This window comes from Apteryx rowi, unplaced genomic scaffold, assembly GCF_003343035.1.
Source record: "Apteryx rowi isolate R43461 unplaced genomic scaffold, aptRow1 scaffold_377, whole genome shotgun sequence".
NCBI classification, from domain to species: Eukaryota; Metazoa; Chordata; class Aves; order Apterygiformes; family Apterygidae; genus Apteryx; species Apteryx rowi.
This window is the reverse complement of record NW_020450274.1, coordinates 531,900-542,785: the sequence shown is the minus strand read 5'-3', so window position 1 is coordinate 542,785 and position 10,886 is coordinate 531,900. Positions and strand designations below refer to the sequence as shown.

The 10,886-nt window shown below is 38.9% G+C and overlaps 1 protein-coding gene across 6 annotated transcripts in view; it reads left to right on the top strand.

The window, feature by feature from the left end:
• Nucleotides 1-6: 6 nt before the first annotated feature.
• Nucleotides 7-10,886, top strand: part of SLC30A5 (solute carrier family 30 member 5) — a 23,105-nt gene continuing 12,225 nt past the window's right edge. For 2 of the 6 annotated variants that reach the window (XR_003254835.1, XM_026073758.1), the window contains exons 1-10: nucleotides 7-171; nucleotides 505-627; nucleotides 1,682-1,748; nucleotides 3,104-3,189; nucleotides 4,620-4,707; nucleotides 6,439-6,526; nucleotides 7,845-7,921; nucleotides 8,844-9,014; nucleotides 9,582-9,870; nucleotides 10,231-10,439. Coding sequence is in view for 5 of the 6 variants with exons in the window: in XM_026073758.1 (XP_025929543.1) it covers nucleotides 98-171; nucleotides 505-627; nucleotides 1,682-1,748; nucleotides 3,104-3,189; nucleotides 4,620-4,707; nucleotides 6,439-6,526; nucleotides 7,845-7,921; nucleotides 8,844-9,014; nucleotides 9,582-9,870; nucleotides 10,231-10,439 (1,272 nt within the window). In the remaining variant the exon portion in view is untranslated. Of the gene's footprint in view, nucleotides 172-504; nucleotides 628-1,681; nucleotides 1,749-3,103; nucleotides 3,190-3,892; nucleotides 4,015-4,619; nucleotides 4,708-6,438; nucleotides 6,527-7,844; nucleotides 7,922-8,843; nucleotides 9,015-9,581; nucleotides 9,871-10,230; nucleotides 10,440-10,886 lie in introns of those variants that run through there. The other 4 variants (XM_026073756.1, XM_026073755.1, XM_026073754.1 and 1 more) reach the window with 4 other exon arrangements.

Below are 10,886 nucleotides of genomic sequence, written 5' to 3'. Positions count from 1 at the left end.
GCCTGCCTGGCGGAGGAGGATGAGGCGTCCCCGCGGCGGGGGAGGCTCCTGAGGGTCCTCCCGCGTCCCTCCCCGGGCCCGCTGCCCCGGCCCCGGCATGGAGGAGAAGTACAGCGGCCAGGCCTTGGCCGGCGGCGGCGTGCTGGGGCCCGTGGATGTGCCCAGCGCCCGGTAACGGCCGCGGCGGGAGGCGGCCTCGGCCCGGCCCCGCGCGGGGGGGGGGGGGTGGTGGTCGCCGTCCCGGTCCCCATCCCCGTCCCGGTCCCGTCCTCCCCGCCGTGGGCGCTGCCCTTGGCCCTGCCGGCGGTGCTGGGAGCGGGGCGGCCTTGTCTGCGTGAGCCGCTGGGGCCTTCGGTGCTGGGAGCGGGTGTTTGTGGAGGGGCCGGGGGGCCCTTGCCACGCCGTGCGCCCCCCTCAGCCGAGCTCCCTGCGGGCGGGCGGGAGCCCGGAGGGTGGTTAAACGGGCGCGGTGGCTCAAAGTGCCTGTTGTCTTCCCTTTTGCAGGCTGCCCCGGTATCTTGTGCTGCTGTGCTTCACCAAGTTTTTAAAGGCCTTGGGGCTGTTTGAATCCTATGATCTTCTGAAAGTGGTCCACCTTGTACAGTTTATCTTTATAGTAAAGCTGGGGTGAGTGTGCTTACAGCGAAGCCTTTGTRTATTCTAGTTATAGCATATTTTGTCTATGTAATTTTTTGTTGGTGTCAAGCTTATGCTTTGCATTGTGTTTTGTTTAGATTAATTGAGGAGGAAAAGGCATGGTGGTGGATCCAGTAATGTTCTGATCGTAGTGTTTTTGCTTCTTAAGCGTGCTCACTGTAATTTCAGAAACTTCAAAGTCTGTGCTACTTTAAAATGGATGATGCTTGGACAATTCTGAGCATAGGAAACAGCTGTTTCCAAATTTTCTTAGGAAAAGTATAGAAGACAAGCTTTTTTCTTTATCATTTACATTTCTGTAGTTCCTGTGTGCTTCARCTGCCATCTTTCCCTGATTGGGAACTAAAGTGTAGAAACTGACAGCAAGTGTTACAGTATCAGCCTTTGCCAGCAGGCAGATACAATCTTGCTTCATGTTGTGGAAGAGCATTTCGGTAATAAACTTGGTAGAGTTGTCTACCGCATTCCTACCTATTATTTAAATTTTTGTTTGCATTTCTGACTTTCTCACTTGAGTGTTCCCAAACACCGTAGCTTCTCTTCCCCTTGTTCTTGATCACAGTTGAGAAAGGAGCATATTCCTTCATACCATTTCTAACAAGACCATGTATTCAGTGTTCCATATACGGAGAAGCTTTTGGGTATATGTACCTCACTAATAAAAATAGTATTGTAACGGTATTTCTCCTCAAAACTTTTYTGTCTGAGGAGATCAGTTATTTTGGTCTTTGTAAATCATGGAAAAACTTCTCATTAGCTATTCTCTGAAGAATTTTTATGTAAAATTGACCAGAACTGAAATTCACCTGCATGAACTTTTTTATTGATACCTGATATAAATAAAGCAGTAGAGAGAATACAAATAGTGAGTGTGGTTAATGTTGTCTTTTAGTGGAAAATGTAGAGGTAGCTGTTTTGTAAACTGAGTCTGATGTGAGAAGGGAGAGACTTAGTATATTAGCAAACAACTTTTTATTCAGATTGCTCTAAATAACTAATAGAGAAAATGTTTTCCTTTTAACAGGTCTGCGTTCTTTATGGTTTTGTTTCAAAAACCGTTTTCTTCTGGAAAAGTGGTAACCAAACATCAGGTGAGTTGGCATATACGTAATAGTAATTCACATCTTTGTAGATATTTTTGACAGCATGACTCTTGCTAGAAAATGCTCAGAAAGTGGGAAGAAGGTTAATCCATTTGGAAAACATGGCTGGAATTTCCAGATGTGTTTAAATAACTGTGCTGTAAAAAATGATCTGCGTTTTTAGGTTTGTTGGCTGTCAATGCAGATAGTTGAGAGCATGGTGAAAATGTTGGTCTCTGACTCCACACAAGCATCTACTTTGAGAACAGGATTTTTTAAAAGAGCTTTTTCTGTCTGTTTAGCTGCCTTTGACAATTCCAAAATGGCAAATTCTGGACTGTCAGAATGCAGAAGTGCTCCAGTTATGCCTCCTTTGTGAGAGTGCTTTTTGCATGCTGCATTGTGTTGAGGGTCCAACCTAGTTGCTCTTCAGACTTAGGTTGAGTTTCCAGTCTGCAGAGAAGTCAGAGTTGGGCTTGAATTGGACCCTGCTATTTGAAAGAAATAATCTTTCTCTTCTTTTACCTGTTCCCTATTAATCTTGTTTATATACAATTATGTGTGCAAAAATGTTATGCATGCACAATGTTTGCTCTTATCAGTGTATGCTACGTAGAGAGAATCTGAAGGATAGCATCAGAAATGTTCCAAATGTAACTGCTTTTATGATTAGATGTTTTGGTAGAATTTTAAAGTGTGAATAGAAATAAATCACATCTTTGATTTGTTTTCAGAAAAATATGTCTGTTTAGGCTTTCTGTTTTAGTAAAAAGTTTTAAATTCTAGATTTTGAAGGTGTGATACTTGCTGTAGGCACTTTGTCTACTTTAATGTATTTCCAAAAATGAATTGTTTAAAAACTTGCATTTAAAGTTTACCATGTACTGAATAGTCCCAGTTGAATTACAAATTACTTCCTGAAGAAAGAATTAAACACATGCATAAATATTTGTAGTTTTGAGGTCTTAGTCTCTTTATCTTGAATGTTTTAGCTAGCATTGTGTGTCTTTATCAGATGTATACAGTATATTACAAAATAAACAATTTCTGACAGGTAAATGATCACAGTTCTTCAGCCTGTATCTAAAAGGCTGGGGACTGTATGTTTGTTTTTTGAAGAGCTCTCGAACTGTGCTATAGAAGCTAGTAGGAAAGAAGTAAAAAACTGATTTTTATTTTGTCCAAGCAAACTTAAACTGCTTGGCAAAGTAAGCAAGAAGGGGATAATCGTACTCTACTTTTGCAGACTTTGCAGAGCATATTTTCCTCTCTAGTTCTGGAGCCACTGTGCTAGAAGAGTGTTAACAATGGGGTTTATTTTGAAACTGTGGATAAATTGATAATGAAATATCTTTCTTTTGTAGTGGATCAAAATTTTTAAGCATGCTGTTGTGGGATGTATCATTTCACTCTTGTGGTTTTTTGGCCTTACTCTTTGTGGACCACTGAGGTAAATATGTACAGTAAATAATGCTTTATCTTTTTAAGCTAATTTTTGTGACCTTTCCCTGTGTTGCCTGTTGTTTTTCATTTTGTRTCTGTCAGCCCATGATGCCAGCCACTTGCTTGCTTTTTTGAATTTTAAAATGACATTTGTGCTTTTTTTTCCCGTAAATTCTGTTTTGCTTGGAAAGAGCTACATAGAAATGTCTCATAATTCTCCTTATCCTTTCTTTGACAAGATGTCAGTGACATTCTTGATAGTGCTTAAATTATTGATGTGACTGATACAGTACAATTACTGCCTATTGTGCTGACTGTGGTTTTCATTGTTTCCCTAGTCTCATCTCTGTAATCACGCTTGTTTACTTAACTGTTTGAAATCCATAGCTTGGCAGCTAGCAATAGCAGTTTGCATTACTGTGTCAGGTGACTAGAATTCATTTCCCCATTTGTCGCAAGGCCTTGTTTTAGTCTCTGATCTTATGCCTGTGCTGTGTTGCAATTTGGTAGCATTAGTGCATATAATCACTTGTGGTATTTGTTAGCAATACTGATGAATTTCATCATAACAATAAAAGAATAATGTTAGACTACCAAAATGAAGGTTAATGTTTTAGAAAAGTGAGAGAGTGAAAGGAGAGCATTAAATGATGCATTTTATCAAATTGAAACTTTATCTTTTGCACAGGAGAAGGCATACCTAAGTATAAGAAGATTTCTTAAAGAAGTACTGTAGTGTCTTTCTGATTGCTGACAGTCTTACAAACAGAACCACTAACATGGTCCCTAGTAAGCTGTATTGCTATACTGAAGAGAACAGCAGAAGCATTTGGTAAACTTGACAGAGACTGTTATTCTGTGTTCTGCTCTGGAAAGCTGTCAATACAGCTTGTCAGTTGGTCTTTGCTACCTGAAGGAGCCAGCATGCAAGTCAGAAATTCTCAGTTTCAGCGATTAAGAGGCTCTGGGGGTGCATAAACTACTGGACCATCAACACCTCAATAAGCAGGATGTAGTATAGCAGAGCAGGGCTGCTTTTTGGGGGGATCCAGAAAGTAGAAACTTAGTTTACAGAAGATATTGTCATGGGAATATTATTTTCACCTTGAGCAAATTAGTATCTTGTTGTGTTATAAAAAGATTACAATTTGAAGTAATCCATAAGTGAATACTTGTAATCTGTTACTTGAGCTAGGAAATTCTTTGTTTTGTGACATGTCTAGCTGTCACCAGCTAGATCCATTTCTGGTGAAGGCTTTGGATTTGCAGTTATCCTTTCAGATTTTTTTTAAACTTTCTGTAGAAAATGTAGGTTAAATCTCTGACCTCCATTTCACTGAGTTTTAGCTGAAATAGTATATATCAAGCTTGTGCAGCAATTTCCTTGTAAATGGGCTAAGTGCTTATGTCTGTCTTCTTTTTTCATTTTTTGTATAGGACATTGTTGCTGTTTGAGCACAGTGATGTGGTTGTGCTATCACTCCTTAGTGTTCTGTTCACAAGCTCAGGTGGAGGACCAGCTAAGGTAATTAAATATATTCTGACAAAAGTAAAAGCTATTGTATGCTAGAAGTACATCTTCTCTACCCAGAATAAACAGTATTTCAGACCTATGTTTGTGTTTAAAAAAAAAAAATGTAATTTTTAATATAGGTACTGGTGCAATTATAAGATGTACTATTTGAAATAAGGTGGCATACACTGAGAGAAGGAGTAGGTGAAGCTGTTTAAGATCCATGATAGACATGTGAGAAGGTTTTTTTTGTTTGTAGGCAGAAAAAAAACTTGAATGTGATTTTTCACTTCAGCATTCTTTGTACAGGGATTTGCAGTTCAGATTGGCAAAAGGATGTATGTACCTTCAGTGCCTTGAAGCACCAAAGTCCAAGAATAAAGGCTCCAGATTCTTGCCTAGACTCTTCAATAGTCTGTAGCTTTCCACATACATACAGGCTCATGCAGAACTTAATCAGAGAACTCCTTGGCAGAAAAAAAGTGTATCTGCTGAATTCTTGGCCCCAATCTTGCACTTAATCAGAGATGTATACATGAGACATCCTTTACCTGAGTCCCACTACATGTTCAGTTTCATGGGTATTCTCTAATTCGGCCTAATGAGCCCTAAAGGTAATGAGCTCATCCCAGCCCCTAGCAGTCATGGCCATTTTCACTCAAAAATAGTAATAGTTGAAGGAAACTACCTTATGATATCATATACCAGAGACTAGGGTATTGCTGTGTAAGAGGCAGTCTGCCATTGGTGCTGCCTCAGGCTATTTCAAAATCTCTGTGTTGTAACTTCTGCTGGAATGCCCTAACCACTTGTAAACTGGGCTTAGAATGGAGTGAATGGCACTCCCCTCTGCTCTTTCTGACACTCTACCAAAAAATTTTAAATATTCAGGGCCTCCAACATAAAACTGTCTAGAAGATAAACTTTCTCCAACCAGACATTCAAATGATAAATATAGAACTTTGCAGAGGTTCTTTGTGAATCTCTATCTTAGAAGCTTACACTTGGTAGCTAAGCTGCATGTCTAGTAAGGCTGAAACAAGGGAATGATAGCCCTATCTTCTGAATGTTTAAGCTTTGTGAAGTCAGCTAAAAGCTAAAGAGAAGTCAGCTGACTTTCTGAAACAAGAATGTGCTAGCTGTATTTGACCTCACATAAATTATCATAAAAGTAGTTTTTAACTGTAGATCTCAGTGTTTTGCAAAGATAGTAAATATGAAAATTGTCATGTTCTAAGTCAGGGTGATAAAAGCGCAGGGAGCTGGGGTCCCTCTGTCCCTTCCGCAGCACAGCACTGAAGAACTCTGCTTCCTCAGAGCATTTGCACAGTGCTCTAGCCATTGCCTCCCATTGGACAAAATTTGACACTTGGTCCACTTTTAAGCTAGAACTTGTTTATAGCCCCCTGATACCACCAAGTGTTAAACCATTGTGCTGAAGCAACTGTCTGTTCTGGCAGAAGTACATCATGAAGAAGGAAACAGTCAGACTTGATATTCATAACATACAATCTCCTAGCTCGTTGCGGTGGTGGTTTGCCCCAACTTACCTGGCAAATCTGAAAACCTAAATTAGTATAAAATTATATTGTCAAGATCACTTTTTCCGAAAATGTTTTTTCTTTTGTTTCTCTTACTCAACCAAAATATGCTTACGTTGATCAGAAAGGGGGGAACTCTTTTCCTCGAGTCTTTAACATTTATCGGTTACAGCGTGTCATAAAAATGTTTTGTTTTTTCCAGACAAGAGGTGCTGCGTTTTTCATCATAGCTGTCATCTGCTTATTGCTTTTTGATAATGATGATCTCATGGCTAAAATAGCAGAACATCGTATCCTTTCTTGTTATGTGTRGGGAGAATAAAAATCTTAACTGACAACATCTGTCATAAGCATTGTGTTTATGAGTATAGGACCAGGGAGAACAGAATGCTAAGGTGAATGCACCGAATTAAATATGCGTGTATTTTCCTTGATAGGAATCCTCACTTAAAGACTGCTACAGCATAAGATTTTACTTTTATATCTAAAAATGCTGATATTTATAGTCAATTGAATGGCATTGGTTACGTTGGTGATAAAATCTATAACTGTGTTCTAAGTTAAATTATAGTTATAGATTTCTTTCCTATTTGCTCATACCAGATCGCTTAGGATTGCTAGAAGCTTTCTCGATCAGCTTTCCTCTTGGAGAAATTCTAGAAATAGTGGCTATTGCTTAAGTGTTTTCAGTAAATAGTTGGCTTGCCTGGCTGGCAATCTTTTTGGTATATCCAGAGAGATAGTTTTGTACTCTTACTAACATGGTAGTTGTCTCAGTTTAGCTGCTAGGCTGAAAAGCGATGTGAAATAGCCTGCAATAGCTTCAGCAAYGATGGAGTCTAAGCTGCAAATGGAAGCTGGCAAATGTGCTTCCTAAGCCAATGAGTAAATTGGAAGTTGTTCAGAAGCAAGTTTCCGAAAGGTCTTCTCATCCTAATTAGGTATATTGAAAAAAAGTGGTGTATCTAAGGACGGACAGTAACAACAAAGCCCATAGCTGATAGCAAGGTGAAGGTAAACTTTCTGAAGGATGAAAAGAGCATGGAATTACAGATGCAGATGGTATATTCAGAAATAACTTTGATTAATCAACGGAGTTTTCACTGAGTAAATTCATTGTTAGAGTGCCCTCTAGTAGATTTCTGAAAAGCTATCATTACTTCAATATTTGCTGGATTGTGCTTGTCAATTAGTCTAACTTTCTAAAGTTTAAATATTTATAAACTCAGAAGAAATTATCATATTTTAGACACTTCACTGTTATAATGCTTTTAGTGAAAATGAATCTACCTTTTAATGCTATTGTGTTTATTCTTCTGCATCTAGTTGCCTGAATTAAAATAAGCCATGTATCATGACTGCCTTCTGTGCACTATTTAAAGAGACTCTGCCTTAATATTTTAAAATATTTATTTTTTCAAATACTTCTAACTGTTTATCTTTTGTGGAAATATTTTCTTCCTTTCTGAACTTTAGGGATCTACCAAACTTTATAGCTCAGTTTGCTTTCTTTTGCTTTCTGTGGTCTTCTGCTACCTCTATCTGTTCTTTGGTTTAAAAAAATAAAAAATAAAAATAAAGTTCTTCCTTAATTTTTTTTTTATTTAGCTGAAGGGCACCATGACAGTGCTCTTACCCATGTTCTGTATACAATCATTGCTTTCCTGGGCGTTGCAGATCACAAGGTAAATAACTTGGTTTTTAGTTGGCTGATACTTTTATCAGTTTTATTGGTAGGAATTTTAGCAGCTCAGAGTGGGGAGTTAAGACAAGCATGAATCAAAAACAGTAAGAAAATTCAACATACTTGCCCCCGCCTCCACCCCCCYGCCCAACTGGAACAGAACCAGCGCTGTGATTTTTTTTATGTCTTTGTTGAATAAGAGCCAATTCAATTTCAGCTGAATACAAACTAGGAATCCACTGAAACATGCAGCAAGCCAAACCATACAATATACAATGTTTTGTTGCTGCCTCTCTATTCTTCCCCAGTCTTTCCTTTACATTAGGGGCCTGTATTTGAAGACAAAGATTCTGATACTTCTTGTCTCAATGTTATAAGCTTCTTATAGTTGGTGGGATGAGTAACTGTGTATCAGAATCTTACTGTGTGGGATTGACCTGGGTGATTGAGCTTGTCTGTTAGGTTAGTCTTGTTGCTAAGGTGGGTATACTGGGGACTGAAATGGGGGGGGAGGAGGGGGGAATGACACTGAACATTAGTAGCAGCTGAGAAAGTGTTAATGTGAAAATAAATTAGATGTTTGAGTGAGAGACTGGTTAACTATGCACAGAGCAGGTGTGATCTGAGTGATAGGAGGCTGTTTGTGTGTGGAGTGTCTTGTGATTCATTTATGGAACAATTTTGAATTAAAATATTGTGAAGTAGTATCTGAGGGTACGAATAAAGGTAAGCAAATGAAAAGATTGTGAAAGCATTAGAAAAAGGCTGAAGTGACATGACATTTTTGAGCTTAACATAGGCTTTCAACACTCTGCTTTTTGTTGATAAAGAAAGTGTATTTTTTTTAATGTAAATATTGGGTTTTTTTGGAGTGAGGTATTCAGCTCATAAGAAATGCTAATAGAACCCCTTTCTGTTTCCAGGGAGGAGTGCTGCTTCTGGTGCTGGCACTGTGTTGCAAGGTTGGTTTTCACATGGCTTCCCGAAAGCTCTCTGTAGATGTAGGTGGAGCCAAGCGTCTACAAGCTTTGTCTCATCTTGTTTCTGTCCTTCTGTTGTGCCCATGGGTCATCGTCCTCTCTCTGACAACAGAGGTAATACAGCAAGTACACATTAGCAAACCTAACTCATTTTCTGTAATGCTTCAGCTCGTGAAGAGTGGCTTAAATCTTTCCTTGACAACTTTGGTAGTCTTAAAGGTGTTTTAATCTTTGCTTTTCTAATAAGCTCTGTGTTTGAAATAGTTTTCTGTATTTGATGCAAGTCTTTGCATAATAACTTTATTTCCTCTTTCTAGCTTCAGACATTATATCTTGGATTCTTTTACTAACATTGTGCAAGAATTAATGACTATATAAATACAGAGCTCTTTTTTCTTGAAGAGTGTATATTGTAATTTAAAGACATGTTCATTATGCCTCCTTGTTTAGGGAGAGTAAACCAATGCAAATAGCATATTTCTTTTAAGCCTGTGAAAGTATTTTAAATAAGCTACTGCAATGCTCCTTAGTTATATGTGTCTTTCTATAGTTTGAATGTTGATTTTCTATGATAGAAGTATTRTTGAAATTATTTATTAAAAAAGTGCACTAGATTTAATGCTGCATAGACAACTGATCTAATAGTGAACAATCTTGTCTGAAATATATTTCTTGTTGCAGAGTAAAGTAGAGTCCTGGTCTTCTCTCATCATGCCTTTCATAACAGTCATCTTCTTTGTTGTGATCTTGGATTTCTATGTGGAGTCTATATGCTCTGTCAAGATGGAAGCTTCCAAGTGTGCTCGATATGGATCCTTTCTCATTTTCATTAGTGCACTGCTTTTTGGCAACTTTTGGACACATCCAATAACAGACCAGCTTCGAGCTATGAACAAGCCACCACACCATGAAAGCACAGAGCACGTCCTTTCTGGAGGAGTGGTAGTGAGTGCTGTTTTTTTCATTTTATGTACGTATTCTTACTTATCTTTTAATAAATCTGTTAAATTTGTTCATGTTACTCGGAACCCATTCTGAAAATGGCTCTGGTCAAAATTCTTTTGAATGAGCTTTTATGAGTTTCTTTGAATAAATGGGCATGCAGTTTTGTTCTGTTTTACTGCCTAGAAAAAGGAATATAATAGATCTGTTTCCCTGTGGAAGCGATGATCTAATCTTACATGTCAGTAAAATCTAATGGTAAACTTCAAGGTGAAGTTGATGGTCACTTTGCTGCCTTAATATTGCACATTATCTTTGAACGCTTGCATTGTAAAATTGCTGCGAAGCTTAGAAACAGCAACAAAAACTTCAATACGTTTCCTTGCAGCTGCCAATATCCTGTCCTCCCCCTCCAGGAAAGGGCAGAAAGGCACCCTTATTGGCTATTCCCCCGAAGGCACTCCTCTGTATAACTTCATGGGTGATGCGTTGCAGCAGAGCTCGCAGTCGTTACCCCGGTTTATTAAAGAGTCACTGAAACAAATCCTTGAGGAATATGATTCTAGACAGATCTTCTACTTCTTGTGCCTAAATCTGGTAAGTGCATGCTTTCTTCCAAACTTAATCACATAGTACAGTTGCTCCAAAGGTTCCCATGTTTGTTTTTTTCAAAGTGACCCCTGATACAGTAGTCTCATTAAATGGAATCTTAAAATAGATTCTTATGCCAATCTTACCGTAAGTGGCAGGGCTGATTGATTTGTTGTCACAATGGGGTGCTGGTTTTATGTATAGCTATTGTACCAGTTGCATAATGATTGAATAATGATTAGAACAGTAGGGTCTCACTCAAGATTGAGGTATCTCGATGTTACCAGCACTTAACCTGAAACTAGTGAGGCCTTCAAGGATGGGGATAACGAAACAGTACAGTGGGATTGAGTAATGTCATTTTCAGAATAGCCCTCCCTCTCTCCCTCTCTCCCTCTCTCCCTCTCTCCCTCTCTCCCTCTCTCCCTCTCTCCCTCTCTCCCTCTCTCCCTC